General features: G+C 43.1%; 1 protein-coding gene across 6 annotated transcripts in view; it reads right to left on the reverse strand.

The window, feature by feature from the left end:
* Window positions 1–20,254, reverse strand: part of Myo1b (myosin IB) — a 162,752-nt gene that overhangs the window by 13,161 nt on the left and 129,337 nt on the right. For 2 of the 6 annotated variants that reach the window (XM_040753657.1, XM_040753658.1), the window contains 11 exons: window positions 19,890–19,952; window positions 17,732–17,932; window positions 16,466–16,692; window positions 13,787–13,987; window positions 12,169–12,262; window positions 11,253–11,402; window positions 8,193–8,261; window positions 6,439–6,525; window positions 6,078–6,164; window positions 4,328–4,414; window positions 1,087–1,161 (listed from right to left, as the gene is read on the reverse strand). In XM_040753657.1, coding sequence (XP_040609591.1) covers window positions 1,087–1,161; window positions 4,328–4,414; window positions 6,078–6,164; window positions 6,439–6,525; window positions 8,193–8,261; window positions 11,253–11,402; window positions 12,169–12,262; window positions 13,787–13,987; window positions 16,466–16,692; window positions 17,732–17,932; window positions 19,890–19,952 — 1,341 coding nt within the window. The remainder of the gene's footprint in view (window positions 1–1,086; window positions 1,162–4,327; window positions 4,415–6,077; window positions 6,165–6,438; window positions 6,526–8,192; window positions 8,262–11,252; window positions 11,403–12,168; window positions 12,263–13,786; window positions 13,988–16,465; window positions 16,693–17,731; window positions 17,933–19,889; window positions 19,953–20,254) is intronic. The other 4 variants (XM_040753660.1, XM_040753659.1, XM_040753662.1 and 1 more) reach the window with 2 other exon arrangements.

The following is a 20,254-nucleotide window of genomic DNA, read 5'->3' on the forward strand; positions in this document are numbered from 1 at the left end:
ACCAATACCACAGCAGAGTTGTTCTGCTCAACAGGGAGCCACTCCACAGTATGTAGCTACTTAGACTTACATTGTAGGGAACTAAAATTAAATAAATGACTGGTTCCTCAGTCACACCAGTGCTTTCCAAATGCTGTATATAACTACACGTGGACAGTGGCTATCCACTAAAGTTACAGAACACATTCATCATTGTAGAATGTTCTGGACTATAGAACAAAAATGGTCCCTAACTTGGGATGGTTCAACTCATGAATTTCTGACTTTACAACAGTACAAGAGCAATGCATACTCAGTAGAAACCAGAGCTCACAATCTGATGTCTGTATAGGCCAGTGAGGGCAGTGCAAGGCTCTCCTAAGAGCTAGGCAGTGAGTACTGGGCTCAGCCAGTCATGCCATCAGGATTGACAACTGACAGACTTCTACATGGCCCATGTTGCTAAGCTGTGACACTCGGTAGGCTAGGTGTGGCAAATACACTCTTGGCATAAGATATTCCCAACTTATGATGTGGTTTACTGGGACACAACTCCATCGTGTGTCAAAGGCTCATTCTGCTTAATTAACATGGGCCAGGCACTGGAAAAACCTTATCATTTACTCAAAGTAAAAACCACACACGACCAAATGAGAACCACAGGAGTTACTTACTCTTGCTATAATTAAACAGAAGTACTAGCTGATACCAGCATTTATAGCTTCACCACAACACACCCTTGAGCAGGGCAACTCCAGAATCCAGCCTCACCCACCTCTGCTCCCGGGTGCCTTGCTTCCACCAACCTATTTACAAAGCTTGCTCTCCGGAGCCCATAGCAGTTTAACAGGGCAAAAGCTTGACTTTCTTCATTTCACCTTCCTAGTTTTCTATGCCAAGTAAAATAAGTATTTTATCAATAATGTTAATTACGGACCCCTAACAGTTCTGACACAATTATATTTGAACCTGTAGAAGACACAAAAGGCTACCAATGGCCTTTTGTAGCTATGATTTATGTGGATTTGTAAAAGTCATATTTTATTGAGTTGGTGCTATTCAGTGGTTAATCTCGTAATGCTGGTTAGCCATACAGTGTCAACTTACAATTCTTTGAAGTGTAAACTCATAGATTTTCTTCCCAGCATTCGCTCTAAAGAACTTCCGGTATTCCCGGCGTACCTTTCAAAGGAAGCAGATTGACGGTTAGAACGAGGCTGGCAGTCAATTATCATGATGTACTTCTTTACAAATCAAAGTATAAGGAACACACATATTTACAAATGTCCTTTCTAGATTGAGAGAACTGATGGATGCATACTCAGGCAGTGGCAATTACATCAGAGAAAAAAACTCAGTGACTGATACTTTAAATCCTATTGGTTTTATACAGGCTGCTGATTTGACATGAAACCATCTACAGGAATAGCTGCAAACTTGTCACAGATTAGAGCACATTTCACGAAATATTTTATGAGGCAATTTCTCCTTGAGATGTTATTTTAGAGACTATCTGAAGAACTAAATCAAAATTTCCAAAAATTCTGCATAAAAACATAGGACTTTACTAGTGGCCAATGAATGAGTGGAAGCAGCTGAAAATAAGACTCTTAGAAGCTCTCAGACCATCACTGTCTTCCACTCAGCCACACCAAATGTTACACTCATTATCATGGCACTGAAGACATCATGCCATTTTAAACACAAACTTTCTCCATACTACAGCATAATAATCTATTTCATATATTAATGTCTAATAACTAAGTGTGGTGTTCACAGAATTAATGAGTGTTACAGATAAATACCGACACTGAGGGTGGCATATACAGTATTTACTATCATCTATCTATGAACAGAAGTTAGAGTAGCAGAACATCAGCCCCTCTGTGTATCTCAGTGTTCTGTATCTTCTTCTGCTTCCCACTTTTCTGGGCTTAAAGACACATGCTTACAATATCTGTACAATGGGTGTTGTGGAGTAGAAACTTATGAGCCAAATCAGACTGTGGATAACATATCCTTATGTTTCTACGTTACAGCTTAGACTGCACGCTTCTCTTAACATTTTCTAAGCTGCAGTAACAGTGATCCACATTTCTACGGGACAGGTGAACCCCAGTAGTCTTCGTTGAGATCTGCAGGTTCTGAGCTGTACACATCAAATTGCCCCTAACAAGCCCACTGCCTACCTTATCTAAGCCACCTGCCTGCCCTACAAGCATCCGAGATGCAGGCTGTTCTACACAGCTAAGCGTCTGAGGGCAGGCTGCTCTACACAACAGCTAGGTGTCTGAGGGCAGGCTGCTCTACACAACAGTTATGCGTCTGAGGGCAGGCCATTCTACACAACAGCTAAGTGTGAGGACAGGCTGGCCTACATAACAGAGATCTAAAGTTTACACCTTGACACACACTACAGATGGGCAGTCCTTCCTTTCATCCCTGTTCTAGCCCTCATTTCTCTTTTAGCCAAGGGATTGCTAGATTCATAAGCATTTCGGAAGCCCAGCTTCCAAGGGTAAGGGGCACAGAGAAGAAAGCAGGCAAGCTGAAGGGAGGTCTGTGCTATGGCAGCACATCCTTGGGCAGCGTGGAAGTCCTACGCTAGGCAGCTGAACTTCACTGTGTCACAGCTGTCAGCACGCCTTCTGACATTCCACAGGATAAATGGCTGCTCCTCAAGTAAAGCTACACACGGTAAACACTTGGTGACGTCACACTCTTCTCACAATGGGGACCTTCTTAAACACCAGGAATCGCAAAAGGGTTCGGCTGTACTTTGTATTTACTTATACAAGCAAGTCAAATCCTTTCAAAGTACAAAAGTATTGCTCACATCAACATAACTTGCTTTCATGATAAAAGTGACAAGATTATTACAAGCTTAAACTTCAAAAAAGTTTAATCTTATTTCATAACAGTAATAATGGGAATAGGACATTTCTGTCTCATTAGGAACCGAGGAGGATGAGCTGCAGTTAGGGCAAGCCCACTGAATTCTGCAGAAACAGCATTCACCTGTGGGCTGGGTGCTGCTATCGCACACCCCAGTGCAAAAACAATGTGAAAGCATATGCAATGAAACTCAGAATGGGGAGTAAAAGTCTGGATTCAATCCTGCCTGCTTCCTTCCTCTTATAAAAATTACGATGCAAATCCAAAAAACACAAACCAGGAAATGCTCAGTTTTGTTTGGCTTCCAAACAGAGCATGCAGAGGACATATTCAGAATCTGTCAAATAGAACATCTGTTGGACTCATATTGAAGTCACTTCTTAATTACCTTATGAATACTCAGAATAATCAAAAAGGATAATGAGCTAGATGTTTGTGGGAGGAATTTTCCGGGGAAATGGAGATTATATTCAAAGCAATATTCAGAGGTATTTCTGAAGGCTGTTGAGCTGCAGAATCGATGATTGCTCAGCTAATTTTCAAATATTTGTAATAAGAGTTAATGTTACTGGACTAAAGTAGAATGTGAAGAGAAATAGTGTGGAAAGGACCATGATCGCCCTCAAAAGGCTACATGGATGTCTCACTATGTTGGCTAATTACTAAACAGGAAGAACAAATTCTCATTTTGCCTGTCATGCTCAGAGTCAAATTTTCCCACGTATTGTGTGTGCTTCCCCTCCTGGACCAAGCACCCGCCTTAATCTCAAGGTCTGAGCCTTACAGTCTCTCCTCTTTACGATCCCTCCATCTCATTCAGCAACATTTCTCAGTTTACTGGGGCAAACACTCCGATGTGTGCTGGGCCACGAGTGCTCGGAAGAAAGCTCCACTCTAGCCCTCAGAGGGACAGCACAGGCAGACAGACCAGAAACAAAGCCTGCCGCCCACTTGCAGGCTACTGTGGATGGAGATCGGCCTCCAGCTCCAGGACCGCACTCTGCCTCATGATTTAAAAGCTCATAAAAAGCTGGGCAGTGGTAGCAACTGCCTTTAGTCCCAGCACTCAGGGAGAAGAGGCTGGCAGAGTTCTGTGAGTTCAAGGCCAGCCTGGTTTACAGAGTTCCAGAAACCCTGCCTTGAAAAGCAAAACAAACAAACAAATAAATAAAAAAATAAAACTCAGACAACAACATGTCTTCATGTCTTGGACAAAATATACTGCATTACACTCATTACTTATTGAAAGAAATTTAAATCACATTAAAATGAGAAAAACTAGTGTGTGGTTGTTTCCATTTTTTTTTTCCCTTAAGAAGAAACAAAATTAGGCAAGCTGACATTTCCTAAGACTGTGCAGACAGCAGCAGGCGCCGCCAGTTTCTCAGGTTAGTAGGTGCGAGGCTTTACGGAAGTCACCCAGGGCAGTAGGAAGACGTGGTGATGGAAGTACCTTCAGTCCAAGCCAGTAAGCCCAAATGACAGCAACTGCATGCTTACGCCTAGCCTCCTCCTTCAAGCGTTTCAATTCCCTTCGAGCCTAGAATGTTTTAGATAGTAAATAAGAGACAGCCCAATGCAGACAGCACAAATGACCAGAAAAAGGTACCCCCCACCAAACAGGAGAGCCAATATTTGAGCAGGACTGCAGAACGGCAGAGGAACAGTGCACGCTTATTCCAACCCAAGGGTGTATGTGGAGCAGGCGCAGCGGCCTGTAGTTCGGTGCACTGAGAATCACTTCTGGGCAAGGGACAATGACGTGACACCCAAGAGGATTGTCTCCTCACTGCTTTCTTCACATTTGCTTAGCTCCCTTACAGAATGACCTTACTCTACTGCCTTTTGCTGTGACCCTCTCAAGAGTCTTTGTTTGGATGAACTAAAAAGACAATTTGTATGAAAAACCATTTGCAAAAAAACGGGTATGTGAGTGTAAGCAAAACTAACAAAACGCAGAAGTCCTTCCCAGCTCAGGTTAGAAGCAGCATGCGTAAATGAACTGTACTGGGGGCAAACTAACATCCAGAAGGCCCTGGAATCAGTCCACCACATCCCCCAAAACAAAGTTTGGCTAGGATCCCAAAAAGTGAGACATAATAAAATCTGAAATGAGGCAAAAGATGACACTGGGGAAAATCAACCTTGGGCATGCTGTTTCACAAGACAAGTGATGGGCATTGACTTTCAAGACATTCCAGCACTGCGACTAGGGAATAAGTTCACTGGAGAAGTCCCTACCGCAGCACCATGTCTGCTGGGACATGTCTCTTAACTGGCTAAGGAACTAGGTTGGTTTTTACAGACTTCTAGAAAAAATACAAATGAACAGTTTTGGCCAGTTTTTGACAAACCTGTTGTGTAGCCCACGTGGTTGACTTCTTATTCACCCGACAAGATAGATGGGCTTACAATACTGACAAGGTAGACTTTAACAAAAACACAGGGCTTGTGGAGTTTTGTTTCTAACTGGAATACATTTTTAAGCAAAGATGACCTTTGATTTCTAAGTAAGAAAAACATCCAAAACTCTTGTTCCTTGGGGGGTCTATGAAATGTTCCCAGAGCCCAGGACTCTGCCTGGGATTAGGGAGTTCCAGGAGGCTTTTGTCCCTGAAAACAAACAGCCATGCTGAAATTCCGGGGATTCTTCTCTGGCAAGTATTGCTTCCCATGAACACAGTTTTCTGTGAAATCACAGTTGATCCTTCCCTGAAAATGTAACACTGTTGGCTTACAATAACCAATAGGAGTCACATTCAGCCTGAAATGCAATTTCATTCAAAGAGTACTTCTAAAAAACATGCGTTACTGGCGCTATTTTATCAGCACACTGTAGAAACGGATTCAAACCCCAATCTTAACATTCTCCACATGCCCCCCCTGCATACAAGTACCCCTAAAAACTAGCCAGCATTCAACAGTGGGAGACAGTGGGCACTAAACATGCAAGTTAATTAAGAGGAGTTTACAGAAGAACTATGCTAGAGCCTTATTAGTAAGGTTAGCGTTTTGGTCTGTACAGGTCAAAGCTTCCATGGCACACTACTGTCTAGCATCACCAGTTTTACTAATTTGGCTGCTAGAGCATGCACTGAGGTGAGTCACTACCAACTGCATCCTTCATCCCTGTTATGCCAAGAGACCAGGGTTGGTTACTACAGAGTTCCCGGACGCAGCAATGGGATATGTGCATCAAGTACCTTCGATCCAAGCCAGTAAGCCCAAATAACTGCAATAGCATGTTTATTCCTAGCCTCCTCCTTCAGCCGTCTCAGCTCCCTTCGCGCCTGTGGTGCGTTTGAAAAGGAGTTACAGAAAGGGTTAAGGCAGGAAAGGCTGCTGCTGCTGCTTCCCAATGGAGACAGAAAAGGAGACACCAATCACCAACAGTAAATGCAAAAGCATGTGCCACCACCCACACCAAAATGCTGCCAAGAGCAAGAGGCGATCGCGTGCTCAGTAGCTCAAGCCGGTGAGTCATTTTCTGCCCTTGAGTCTGAGGGTCCTCGGCTCCACGGTTACTCCCAACCCAACCTCCCCTCCTCAGGGCCTCTGGCCTACCTGGGTTCCGTGCCAGTACGCTGCGATGGTGGTGACTGCCTCCTTACAGCGCTTCTGATGTTTCAGCTCCCGAAGGAGTTTTCGAGCCTATGGTAGAGAAATCATCCCCAGAGATAATTTTTTTTTTTAATGAACTTGAGAGTGACTAGGAAATCATTTTCAAAGAGCCGAGAGTCCAAATACACATGGGAAAGGAGGAAGAGCCAGGAGACATTGACATGGCAGGGTGGTCTCACCATGAAAAACCAGCCTCCCACCCTGGTGTACAAGAGGAAAATAATGGCCACAGCAACACAGGCTCTACAGAGAGGTAGAGACCCAGTCTTAGACCATGGCCAGAGTTCTCCAATGTTCCTCCAAAGTCCATTCCATCTCTTTATTCACTCTGGTGGGAAGTAACTGTGGCTATCCTTTCAAGTCAAGAGGCTATGTACAAACCAGTGAGTGACTTCTTTCTATTAATTGCTCAAGCCAGGAGGGCTCCTAGCTTGGGAGAAAGCTTTCAGACCTGTCATTGGGGTCTCTAGCTCATAGACCAGTCCCAGGGCCCAGAACCCTGCTCAGGGAGAGCCTGCATGCAGCAGGCCACATTAACTTGGACAAGCCCTTAATCTGGACAAGGTCTACACCAAGGCCTACCAATCAAAGCAGCTAGATTTGTAGCCCAGACTGTATACAGCCTCTGGAGAAGCTGTAGGCCTGAATACAACCTCAAAGTATCCCTTTCGGATCCAGAACATTCCATGGCACATCTAATAGGATAGCAGTCAGAAAAGGCCTAGAGTAGAACTGGAGAGCCTAGGTTAGTAAACTTTTTTCTATAAGGAGTAAGATGGTAAGGCTTTGAAAACAGCAGCAAAAGGAAAAGATAATGTGTGTGTGTGGGGGGGAGGTGGATCATGAAAGAATTGGGGGGGGAACCATCAATCAAAATACACTGTATGAAATTCTTAAAGAATTTACAAAAAATTATTTTCTTAAAAAGAGTAAGATGGTAAATATTGTGGTGTTGAAAGTCACACAACACACCACAGTTACCAGACTATGCAGCTATTATGGCCCTAGAGTCTAAAATAGGTGAACATGGCTATAACTTCAAATATGGATATCCAAATCCGCATTTCAGGTTCTTTCACACGCTTGAATTCTCTTCTGTTTTTTGTTTACAGTGGTTCAGAACATACACACTGATTTTGGCTTCAAGGTTGTACGAACCAGAACACAGGCTGAAGTTTGCCTGGGGCCCAAAGTTCACTGACCCCTGAACCAAGCCTTAGCTGGAAGGATCTGGAACCAAAGCAGTCACCGTGACTACCCACTTTCCCTGCCACCGTCCTAGCCAGAGTCAGGAGCCTTCAGCCACTGTGCAGTGGCTGCAGGGGATCACTGGAAAGTCATGGATGTGAGGCTGAGACCCACGGGGCTCAAGCAGTGGCTGCCTGGCAGCTTTCTAGAAACGGCTTCTCACCAAAGCACTGGGCACAAGGATGCTGACACTATATACAGTATTATTTCAGGGACTTCCTACTCAGAGAACAGAGCTTTAAAAATAACATAAAGTGATTAAAAGGATCCTGCCAAGACATGGTCACCAGGGTTCCCTGCTTGGCCCCATAATATTTACTCTTTCCATGGTGCTGTTTACAGCACAGGTGCAGGAGATGCAGAAGCCTCCCTGCAGAGCGAGCCTGAAGACAGCTCCCCTTCTGAAGAACCCCAGTTCCCACACACGTAAAGCACACATTTAAACTCACCTTCCAGCCCCGGATGTAAGACTGAACCACTAGGGCTGAGCTCTTTATCTGCTGGTACCGCTTCTGTTGCTGCAGGGATAAAAGTGAAGATGTAAACAGTCTGCATAGCTCAAAGGTAGATGGACCTTGAAGACCAAAGGAAGGGTATCTGTTCACTAGGAACAGTGGATGCCTGGTCATCCACACTCCCGGGAGCCAGCATATAGAGAAGGTGAAAGGTTAGACAGCCCAAGGTTATTCCAGCAAGCCTGCAGTCCACTCGAAGGATGCCAAACACAGTGACTTGTAACTGGTGCAGCCACTGTTACCAACGCCTGCTCTCTGCACTGTGCTGTTGCATTACCTCCATACTGCCACTGTCAACAGCAATTCTGAGTGGACCCACACTGCTTTGCACCTACTTTTTGAGGATTCTCTTCTTGGTATCATTTTTCATGCAACGTACTGGGCCAGCCTGCCTCTAACCTTCTGGGTGCTTCTAGATTTGCTATTCTTACTCTGCCTCAGTAAGCCTGGTATCAAAGCCTGACACCAAGTGTAAACAGGAGCCTGAGAATGTGTGAGTCTGTCTCCATCCTCACCCATGAGGGTAGACTGGGACAAAGGTCAACACTGTGAAAGGCGTACAGCTACACTTTAGCTCAGCAAGCACCCTGCCCTGAAGCCTTGCTGGAGAGTTGATTCCTTAAGACAGCAAAACTGCTAGAATACTCTCCCAGGAAAAGCCAGCCCTTACACTTTGGGTTTGGAATGGATGTTGGGACACGGGCATCTGATGAAAACGCAAAGCATTTCAAAACCACTAAAGTAGGGTTATTAGCCTTTCCTTATGAAGCATGAGATTGCTGCCACCTGTTCTCTGGTGACATCTGAGTGCCTGGGCTCCATCTGGACATCAGAGGTAATGGAAGGAGATGGGCAGTATAGAGTTTGGCTTCAAATATCCCTCCAAAAAGCTGAGTAAACCATGGAGAGCAAGCCAGTAAGCAGTACTCCTCGATGGCCTCTGCATCAGCGCCTGTCTCTAGGTCCCTGCTTGAGTTCCTGTTCTGACTTCCTTCGATGATGAACATAGAATGTGGGAGTGGAAAACTAAATAAACCCTTTCCTCCCCAAGGTGCTTTGGCCATAGTGTTTCATCACAGCAATACTAACACTAACTAGATAGATACCCATTTCCCTTGTTAAGCATGCACTTTATTAAGTCAAGAACCAGGCTGCTGGGTCCACTTTGCTACTCTCAGAACACAGCAGGTATTTTAAAGCTTTTTGTAGAATTCGAGGCAGATTGATCAAGGATCTGCACAAGGGTGGATTTTCTTAATGACCTCAAAATAAGAAATGATAAAAGGCACATCTGAACCGCAGGCTGTTTATTGGTCCCCCCTTTCCCAGGGGCATCATGAGTCTGCAGAATTAAGAAGCACTGCTGTGTGCTTGAAGGAGAGCCCATGACCACTAGGTAGAGTGACAACAGCCCATTGTATTTTAGCTGAAAGAACACGAACAAATCCTCTCTTCAAATGTGGCCAATCAAAGACTTGTATTGTGGCTATAATCTTCCTAATTACAATAAGCAATTAAAGACCCCACTTAAAGACCAAGTGCATCTTAGGCTTTATCACTTAAAAACATTAATGGTTCCCCAAATTCATGAAAATGCTAAAATGCATTTCATGAAAGTATGTCAATACAGATTTTATCTGGTGGCAAAATGCCTCTTTGGATGCAGAGGGAAGATTATACTAAATGAGACCTGATTGCAAATTTAATCCATTTTTAAACTTTGCCTAGAATGAAAATATTCACAAGTTGTGCTCTTCTTATCACTATAATTCATTTCAAGAACACAACTTAAATTTAAGTGAAGGTAGAGGCAAGTCTTCAGGCCCTTCCAAACCTGTTGGTATGCCTCCGACAAGGCATTTAACCAAGTACTAAATTTCTGAAAAGAAGTTCCATATAAGCTAAGCAAACATTCTTTATTATTGACTCCTTCTATCTGAGGACAAAAGAAGATCCAGTTCTTTAACCAAAACCATAGTTGTACTAAAATAAAATAGAGTTTCAGTGCTTTGGTATTAAAACCATCTCTCTTCAACGCTATGCAGCCAGTCAGACATTTTGGAACGCTGACCCCCTCATAGGAGAAGCAAATGACACAATCTTCTCAAACCAATGACAAAAATCAAAGATAGATTTCCTGCTATATCCTTCCCCGAGATCAGTGCAATACAGTCCCGAACACTAAACCCAAACTCTGAGACTGTCTTGGGCTCAGATCCATGCTCTGCCACAGACAGTCATGGGCAGGTTCCCAGAAGCTCAGTGCCTTTTTTTCCCAGACTAAAAAGAATAAGAGCAACATGCATCCCATTAGGTTGTTGGGAAATTTTAGCTATGTAAAAAGTTGCAAACATAGTAAGCACATAGAGAATGTTGAGAAGTTGCCATGGTTACATCAGGTTTTAATGAGAAGTTAGCATCATTATATCGGGTTGTAGTGAGAAGGTGGCATAGTTATGTCAGGTTTTAATGACTAGCTGCCATGTTTAAGTCAGGCTGGAATAAGAAGTTGTCATGGTTATGTCAGCTTGTAATGAAAAGTTGCTATGGTTACGTCAGGTTGTAAAGAGAAGTTGACATGGTTACATCAGGTTGTAGTGAAAAGCTGACATGGTTATGTCAGGTTATAATGAGAAGTTGACATGGTTACATCAGGTTGCAGTGAGAAGTTGACACAGTTATGTCAGGTTGTAGTGAAAAGCTGACATGGTTATATTAGGTTATAATGAGAAGCTGACATGATTATGCCAGGTTGTAGTGAAAAGCTGACATGGTTATGTCAGGTTATAATGAAAAGTTGACATGGTTATGTCAGGTTATAATGAGAAGTTGACATGGTTATGTCAGGCTGTAGTGAAAAGCTGACATGGTTATGTCAGGTTATAATAAGATGTTGACATGATTATGTCAGGTTGTAGTGAAAAGTTGACATGGTTACATCAGGTCATAGTGAGAAGTTAGCTGGTTACATCAGGCTGTAGTTCAAGGACTCACCGCATATCTCCTGCACCAGGCAGCAATCACAACTTGGCTTTTTTTCATGAGCAGGAAATGGGTACGACATTTCCATCCCCGATAAATCTTCTGAATGAGAGTGGCCAGGTCCTCTAGCCGCTGCTTCCTTAGGTCTTCCAATTGGAATAACTAGTAAGAAACGATAGATGGGCATGAAAGGACTTCACCAGATATTGAGGTCAGCTACTTGAATGATGGTGCATGAGGAAAAGATTTTGATGGCTTCATGAAGGATCTAGTTACTCAGAGAAGGTTGAAAAGAGCCAGAGGGGGACCAGCACCCCACTCTGCGGGATACAAGCAGCTCAGGGTGAAGCCCTGTGTACCAACATGATATCCAGAACTCCAGAGGCTGGAGTTTAGATCCTCAAGCAAAGGATGCTCATCTGGGAATGCAGAACTCCTAATGCAGGGCTGGTGGCCTCTTCAACAATCTATGTGCCCTCAAGCTCTCTAAACTTTCATCTCACTAAGTCATGCGACAATAATAATCATACTTTTCATCCATCTGTTTGTACAAAGACTCCAAGGAACTCTAAGGGAGGCCAATGTATTTGGTAAATTTTGAAAAAAATTTTCCCCTCATGTTTCATGTGCACCCATCAAGCTGTAATTCCTAATACTCACATATAACTTAGATGCTGGAGACATGAATGGCTTGCCTTCCAGTCATTATGAATCAGGCAGGGAGGCTGAGCCAAGGTTTGATAGTTTTGAATTCATTTCTCATGTTTTGTACAATCTGTCATATGGCTTTGGTGTTGTATAAATAATACACCATCCCTTACTTGCCCCAGGACATTGCAGACAAACAAATGAATATGGCCTTGATGGTGGTACCATGGAATGAACCAGCATGCATGGGATTCGAGTTCGGAGTGTAAAGATTACATACTGTTCGTGGGTTTCGGATGAATATCTTCGATCTACCAAAGGAGTATTCTTCTGTAGGGATCTCTAGCTCATTAAACAGAATCTCCACACCGGACCTGAAAGAGTAAACAAACCCCAAAACAATGTTTTTTCTGAATTACAAAAGTAGTTGTACTCTATATCATATCAGGTTCTCATTAATACACAAAAAAGCTACATTAAAAAATGTACATTGTGTGTGTGTGTGTGTGTGTGTGTGTGTGTGTGTGTGTGTGTGTGTGTGTGTGTGTACAACTGGCAGGAAGCGACTGTCTACTTTCACCATGTGGCTCTAAGATCAAACTCAGGTGGTCGGGCCACACAGCGAGCACCTTTTCCTGCTCAACCACCTCTCTAGGCCCAACACTGCTACATTTTTAGGTAATCACTCTTCCAGCAATCATCTTTGTACCAAAGGATTTTCAAGATTTATTTGCACAAACTAACCCAGATTAATAAACACCACTAAAGCAAATGCAGGTTTAGAACCATGTGCTCTAAGAAATGTAGGAACTTCTTGATTAGTAACATAAAACAAAAATAGTCACTATCAATGGAGCCAAGGAGCAAAAACTTCAGACATATTGAACCTACTCAATGAACTCTGTATACAGGTGTTTTGCCTGCACATCCCCATGTGCTTGGTCCTGAGGAAGCCAGAAGAGGATGCAGTGTCCCCTGGAATGTGAGCTTCAGATGTTGCAACCTGCCAGGTAGATGCTGCGAACCAAACCCAAGTCCTCTGAAAAAGCAGCAAGCGCTCTTAAATCACTGAGCCATCTTCCAGGCCTTCTGGAAATACTAATCACTGCTCTCAATCCACAGGGGTCAGCACAGCCCAAAACAGAGCTAAGGGCCAGGCCAATGAGATGCTACAGAACATGGCATCAAGTGGACCGAACAGGCCTTAACCTTAGTTTCAACATTAGTTCCTAAAACTAGCCTGGCTCCACCAATCTGAGGAATAAATAATTTTCTGTGTTATGGCATGCTTAGCACAATATCCTAGAAATTAATGGTGTGTAGAAACAATACCCTGTCTAATAGTCTGCATTAGACACCAGAGACTACGGCATTTGTGATTTTTGTCTCTTCTGTAACTCAGGATGCTTTCTAATTACTACTCAATTTCCTGTAAAAGGCTGTGTTCAACCGAAAATGTGCGTACAACCTTGGCACAAGGGCCTGTCTCGCCCATGAGCAGGCTTGCTGTACCCCCTGCAGTAGTCAGCCTGCTACAGACACCATGGCAATCCTGACTAGTGAGAGTGGAGGTTCTCACAGGCCAGGCCTGATTTCTCTCCTGTAACAGCTACTCTCTGGCACACAAGTTCATGTATCAACTACCAAGTGCCTATGAATTCACCATGTGTACATCTGAAACATTTATAGGCATGCAAGTTCCAAATAGAGATTTCATATATTCCGTTTCAATGTCAAAGAAAAGTGACACCTCCACAGTAAGTTGAGGATTATCTACAATGGTATCCTAATGGAAGAGGGTAGAGCCAACTTTGCATACAGGTACAAACCCAAATCAAACCAAGAACACAATGCTACTTGGATAATTTAAAAGCCGATAATGGCACAGAGTTGCTTACCTTGCTGGCCCTTTCCAGTGAGGCCAGGTCTGTTTGCAAAGCATCTTGTATCTTTCCAGGCAAGGTTCATAGGCCTGGCGGAAGGCGTAGCCTGCGCGCCTCACTCGGACATTCTCCAGAAGACCCAGGTACCTGATCTGATGGCATACCAGACTCTCGTTGAAAATGTGTGCTGCCTTTTTATCATTCGGCTTGATGCACCTAAAACATGTCAAGGATTTTAGCTTTTCAATTCTGCCTCTGTGGATCTTAACCAGTGTTTCATGTCTAACCATTTCACAGTCATTATTTGCTATTCTTGGAGAACCAAACCATTTCTAATTATTTCAAACCATTTCACAATAAACTAAAAATAAATACAATATTGTACATACTGCAATTTAAAAACGATTAAGACATGCAATAGCACCGATGAGCATCAATGACATTTTGTTGAGTGAAAGAGTCTGAAAATGGTGCACACTGCACAACTACATTTACATGAGATGTTTGTGTAAAACCAGTTGAGTCTGTATTGCCGTTTCCTCTGAGAGATGGGGGGGCAGGGTCCACATAGGTGACAGACATAAGGACTCCAGGAATCTCCTAACCTGCCTCCCAGCACTAAGATTACAGGTAGGTCCTGCTATGACCAGCTTCTTTATGTGGGTTCTGGGGAATCTAAAGTCAGGTCTTCATGTTTGCTTTAGCAACTAAGCCATCTCCCCAACCTCAACGTCTTTTATATTTTGATCTGAATTAGCTAACATGTATATACATATGTAAAATCCCAATAAAGCTGTACAACTAGGATTCATGCCTTCGTTATGAATGGTGATAAGGCCGTAAGAAGATAAAACACAGTCCTGCCTCCTTGGCTCATGTTTCTTTGTAACAAAGGTCTTTGTTGCTTAGGAAGGACTACTTTCCCAGACTCCTCTGCTAGTAGGCAGGTGTAGTCAAATGACCAAATTTTAGTATCAAAGCAGAACTAATGTGTTCCTGTGTCCATGAAACAGGCCTTTGTCAGTTCAGTGCTGACTGTGGGTGTCAACATAGTGGGCAGCTCTCTTTGACCACAAAGATGAAGGACACACATTGGAAATGGCAGAGCCATAAACAGAAAGAATTTCCCTAATAGCTCAATTACACTAAAAAGTCCTTACAAAGAAATAAAGGCCAGACTTACAGAACATTATCAGTTTTGGTTCACATAGCAGTCATCCCTGTGCTGACCAACACAACTGCTAAACATCCATGGTTATGGCTGTAGAACGTGACCTCCCTAAAACACACGCACACTTCAGACAATTAAACCTCATCTGGTTTTGTCATGATGTTTGCATACTTTTCCTTTTACCATGTAATGTCTACTCTATGCACTGAACAAAGGCAACAGATGAACCAATAGGAAAGTCTTAAGTTCAGAGTCAGTCTCCTATAAATATGTTCAATTGGTGATTGATAAAGGACCAGGGAAAATGAATGGAAAGAGGTTTTAGCCTTATGCTGAAATCTGAAGATCCTAGCAGTGGGCACGAGGACTGCCTCACAGCCTTGGGGCCTATTCCAATTTCTTACATAGCACACAAAAACCAGAGAACAAAAACTCCCTAAGCTGATGGTGCATATTTACTGTCTTAACCCTGGTGATGCTGTCAGGGAAAACATCATGATTATAAAGTAATTGAACTGTTCACACCTCAAATCTGTGTGTATCACTTCATGAAAACAGCACCTTGAGAAAACTGAATAGCAAAAACAAATAATTAAAGATTCCTGACTGTTTTCTGGAAATGAGATTTTCTCCCAATATATATTCTAACTTAGGTAAATCAAGGCAGAATAATTTTGCCTATTTCTGTTTCTACTGATATAAATGTTAGGTAAACAAACCAAACATACAAAAACAAAACCAAAAACCAACCAATCAACCAACCAACCAACCAAACAACCAATCAAAAACCCGTCCTTCACTCTGATTTCTTCCTAACTGACATTCCAAGGGCAAGGTGTGTGCTAACATCCAATCCGTCAGACAGCACACCTCCTACTGCTTCGTGAACAAGCACACCCCGCAAATTCTAACCAGAGTGAGACCTTCCCGAATCCAGAGCAAGTCACATCTAAGATGACCTAGAAGCTGGAAAACAAACAAACAAACAAACAAACAAACAAACAAACAAACCCGTGACACTAGGGATTGGGGGAGTCTTTCTATTGCCTCAAAGACATATGGGTTGTTTTAGAAATGGTTTCTCCCAAGAAAGTATAGGACCTGGGTCCTCAGGGACACCAGAGTGGCCACCAAGCTGCCTGCTTTGCTGCTCTGCTCTGACATCACTGGAATCCAAACACATGCCAAGAACAGAGCTTCATGCAAAGCACCAAGAAAACACCTTACCATTTGTTCTTGTAATTTGTAAAAAAAAAACCAAAACACACAAACAGGAAGTTGGGAACTTCTACATGCCAACCTCCAGTTTCCTGTCATGCCATACCACATTTTCTTCCTTTAGCTCCCCTGCCCCCCTCCATTTTTAGGAAAGAAACAGAGCTGTGAATTTTTTAGGACAACCAAACACCATTGTTATTTGATTATCATTGTACTTGCTATCCTCCGCTACATTTAAATTTAAACAAATGGGAAAATAAGATTCATTAAGTGCTCTTAGATCTGAACTGATATCCTGGAAGTACCTGATGTAGTTTGGATTCTTGGTCTGCAGGTTTTTCATCAAAGTGGCCACGGATGCCTTGAACTGTGACCCTGCTGTAGGAGGTCTTTTCAGGTTGACTTTTGCAGGGTTCCCTTCAGGGAACAGAGATTTGATGAGGCCATGGCCGGCCTTCCACATGGCTTGGGACAGGTCTCGGTACAGGAGGTCATTGTTCTTGTCAACAAATCCTTCCACCTGGTACAGCACCTGTGAAGAGCACAAGGAACTCAGTGCTGACCCACTGCATAAGACAGTGTCACACAAGGATGACACCCAGACTCCTTCAACATCAAAAAGTCCCCAGTACATGAATCATCACACACTGATACCCAGTTTGCCTCCAACTCTGAGTTCTATCAGTTGAGGTTGCAGAAGAGATCAAAATAAATTCTAATGTCCTTCAGGATTTGCAAGAATAAACTCCAAAATGTTATCACAACATTTTCAAAGGATTTCAGATATTTTTTTGGTTTGTGTATGTGTCTGGATGTATTTGAGGATTTTCTTTTCTTTTTTGTTCACATGCCAGTCTAGTCTGTTCCAAAGTAGAAAAGGGAAGATAAAGATAACACTGACATTTTCACAGACATCCTTAGCACCAGAGAGACCAAGCAGGAATGTGGCTTTTAATATCACAGGCCAATGAAGGAAAACAAAGTGCCAATGTTCAGGCATCCTGAGATAAAATGCAATCCAGGTATTAACTGTTTTCAGTAAACGTATAACTAAGGAATTCCCCCTTGTGAAGTTTTCATTCTTATTTATAAAGGCAGTATTAACTCCAATAAAAAGAAATCTCTTGAGATGCTAAAAATTAGCCTACTATTCAAACTGTTTTATTGAGATTAACTTCCTCAAATGCTGAGAAAACCCCAGTGTCTCTCAAAATACCCATTTAAGATTTCTTCTTTATTTTTGCTAAATGGCTTGTGCTTTTAAAACCTCACTGTAGGCCTTTTTTTCCTGGATGATCACTTATCAACATTGTTGGGCATTTTTGACAGAATGGTTTAACAGCTGAAGATAATAATACAATGATTTAAAAACACTTTCTGGTGTTTATTAAGGCCACGGCTCTGCTTTCAGTTCTCTCATGTTAAAGAGATTCAGCTCAACATGGTCCAGGCTCAGTGGCCAAAGAGCATCTGTCGCTCTGGCTGGCCTCATGAGGCAACAGTGTTCAGCACTGTCCCCGGAGCCATAGCAGCCCTGGGAATAGCTGTGTGGGCTGGGGTGCTTCCCATACCTTGCCAGCGTAATGCTGGATTCTGAAGCAGCTGTGAGGCAGGGTCGTGTCATTTAGGAAGCGGGAACACTTGCTCATCCTGCTCTCGAAGTGCTGGTGGGTGGCACAGACTTGGTTCAGCTTTTCCAGGAAGGTGTCATCTGTGACGGTGCCAGGTCTCAGGCACTCTTCATCCAGCATGGCCAAAATTCCATTCGTGTTCTGAGAGGAAAGAAATGAAGGTGTTTCCTTCCTTTCTGCTCTGTTCAAATAATTAGTCCTAATGACAACATCTAACACAATCAACTTAGCCATATGCAAAATTCTCTTCAGCCGTTACAGAAGAAAACAGACAATCAAAAGAATCACAGGGCCCTTTCCAGCATGTCCCAGGTGTGGTGGGGGTGGACAAAGGAGTCTGTCATTGTGTCTCCTTCCCCAAGACAGGAAGAGCAGGATTCTGCGTGGACCTCGAATCTAAAGTCAAGTCTGAAGTCAGAAAGCAACGTGGCAGAATGGTGTCTACAACATGCTACAAATCCCACCACTGTTTCCTACGGCTTCTATTTGGTTCGCAGCTTAGGAAAGAAATCAGTCTCAAGTTACCAAAGTGTTCATGGTTTCAGGGTAAAACTGGGTATCTCCGGGGAGGGGATGGGACTGTGTTTCAGGATGTTGTTCTTAATGATCCTGCAATCAAGTGCTTTTCAAAACCATGTTTAGAATAAAATTCTTGTTCCATATACAATTTCTAAATGGGTATTGATTATGAATGCAATTTTACTTGTGTGTTCAGGCTCTGTGATCATATTTATTTCAAGATGAGCCAGAAACCAGGAATCTTCAACTTTGCTAAGAAAGGCAGTGCTCTTCCTCAGACTGTCCCCAAGGCTCCTAAGTTACAATTCCAGAAACAATCCAAGCCACTGACCCTTAACCCCACCTACTTCCACCAAGGCAAAGGCCCTATCCTCACAAGGCTCTGATATCCTCTGACCACCGTTTATTCATTCCACACAAAACCCAAGGGAAGAATGGCTCGCAAGTATGTTCACAACATCCCCAGAATAGACATTGTTGTTCAGTGATGGTGGAAGGAAACACTTCCTTTGAACCCCAGGGCTCTTCCGCGAACACAAGTTTCTTCAATCACACATACAAGGGACTTTGTGTGATAGGCCAGTGTATTTAAGTGCATGACATTTCCCTCTTTTAAGAGAAATAATTAAGTGTCTGCCGTTTAGGAGAAAAACACTCATCAGGAAAGTTACACTTCCCACAGCAGAGTCTCTGGGGAACAGTTTTCAGGAAATCTACAATTTCTGGATTTCAGGCGAGAACTCTGAATTCTTTGTGTAGACTGTCAATGCTCCCTTCCTAACACTGGCAGAACTTTCAAAACTGAGCTTATTTTTGATCAGGGAGGAGTGGTGCTTTGGAATATTGTTTTCTACGTACAACTACGTCAAAGAGGAAGTTTTCAAGAGTATTTTGCATATTGATGGGCAAACACTGGCTAATCACATGATTTCTACAAGGGCTTACTTGAAACAAGTAGAAAACTGTTTGCTGAACACTCAGAAATATTCTGGAAAAACAGCACGTGTCTCCAGACAGGTAAAAAGTTGGCAGGAGAAGTAAGTTTACACATTGTCTCAAATTACTATATCAAGGTCAGAAGGACTAGCAACCCTAAGGTAAACAAAGGTGTTTCCTGTTTCCACACACAAAAGCAGTTCCTACAACTACTTACTACAATGAACTAAACAATACTGCCTAAGAACAAAAACCTTAGAATCATACAGCTTTCTAAAAACTGTCCAGCAATTTCTCCCACTTTAATCCTTTTCACAGTCGTATAAACTTGAGTCTTCTGAAAAATCCCAGAGTTCTTGGCCACCAGCTATCAGTACACAAACAAATGCTGGGAAATGCGAGGCCCTATCACCTAAAGGTGTAAAAGGGCTGTGACACAACAGGACCAGGGATCCCGGCTGTGTACGGTGACAAAAGCTGTCCATGCATACACTCAAGAGCCAAGCATTAGTACTTAGGATCATCACAACGTCTTCACAGCAAACCAGCTCCCGGTCCACAAAGGAAAGTGTAAAACACAGTGAGATCGTTTGTATGTGGTGAATTGCACTGCTAAAAATTCCTTGAATGTGTATGTACTCACGTTTTCTATTAGGTCACAAATGATAGCGTTGTTGAAGTAATCAATGTGAGTCCATTCTATGTCCTAAAAACAAAGCAAACCAAATCCACGTGACAATGCTGAACTGCCATCTGCACATGGACTGCTACCCCGACTCGCCCACAGTTCACTTTCCCTCTGAATTTCTCCCTTTATAGAAGCAGAGCTGTGAGTGTCATCTCCCGGTTCCCAGAACTTCCTCAACACAGCAGACTGCCATTGACAAACCCACAGAAGCAATCGCCCTTGACCTGCTCCAAGACCGCTTCCCATTCCACTCTCCCATCTGTGGCGGTTTCCCATGCACTCCATGGGCTCTAAGCCAAATATTTACTCAACAGGCCCTT

The sequence above is a fragment of the Mesocricetus auratus genome, unplaced genomic scaffold (assembly GCF_017639785.1).
Source record: "Mesocricetus auratus isolate SY011 unplaced genomic scaffold, BCM_Maur_2.0 Super-Scaffold_100010, whole genome shotgun sequence".
Classification (NCBI taxonomy): Eukaryota; Metazoa; Chordata; class Mammalia; order Rodentia; family Cricetidae; genus Mesocricetus; species Mesocricetus auratus.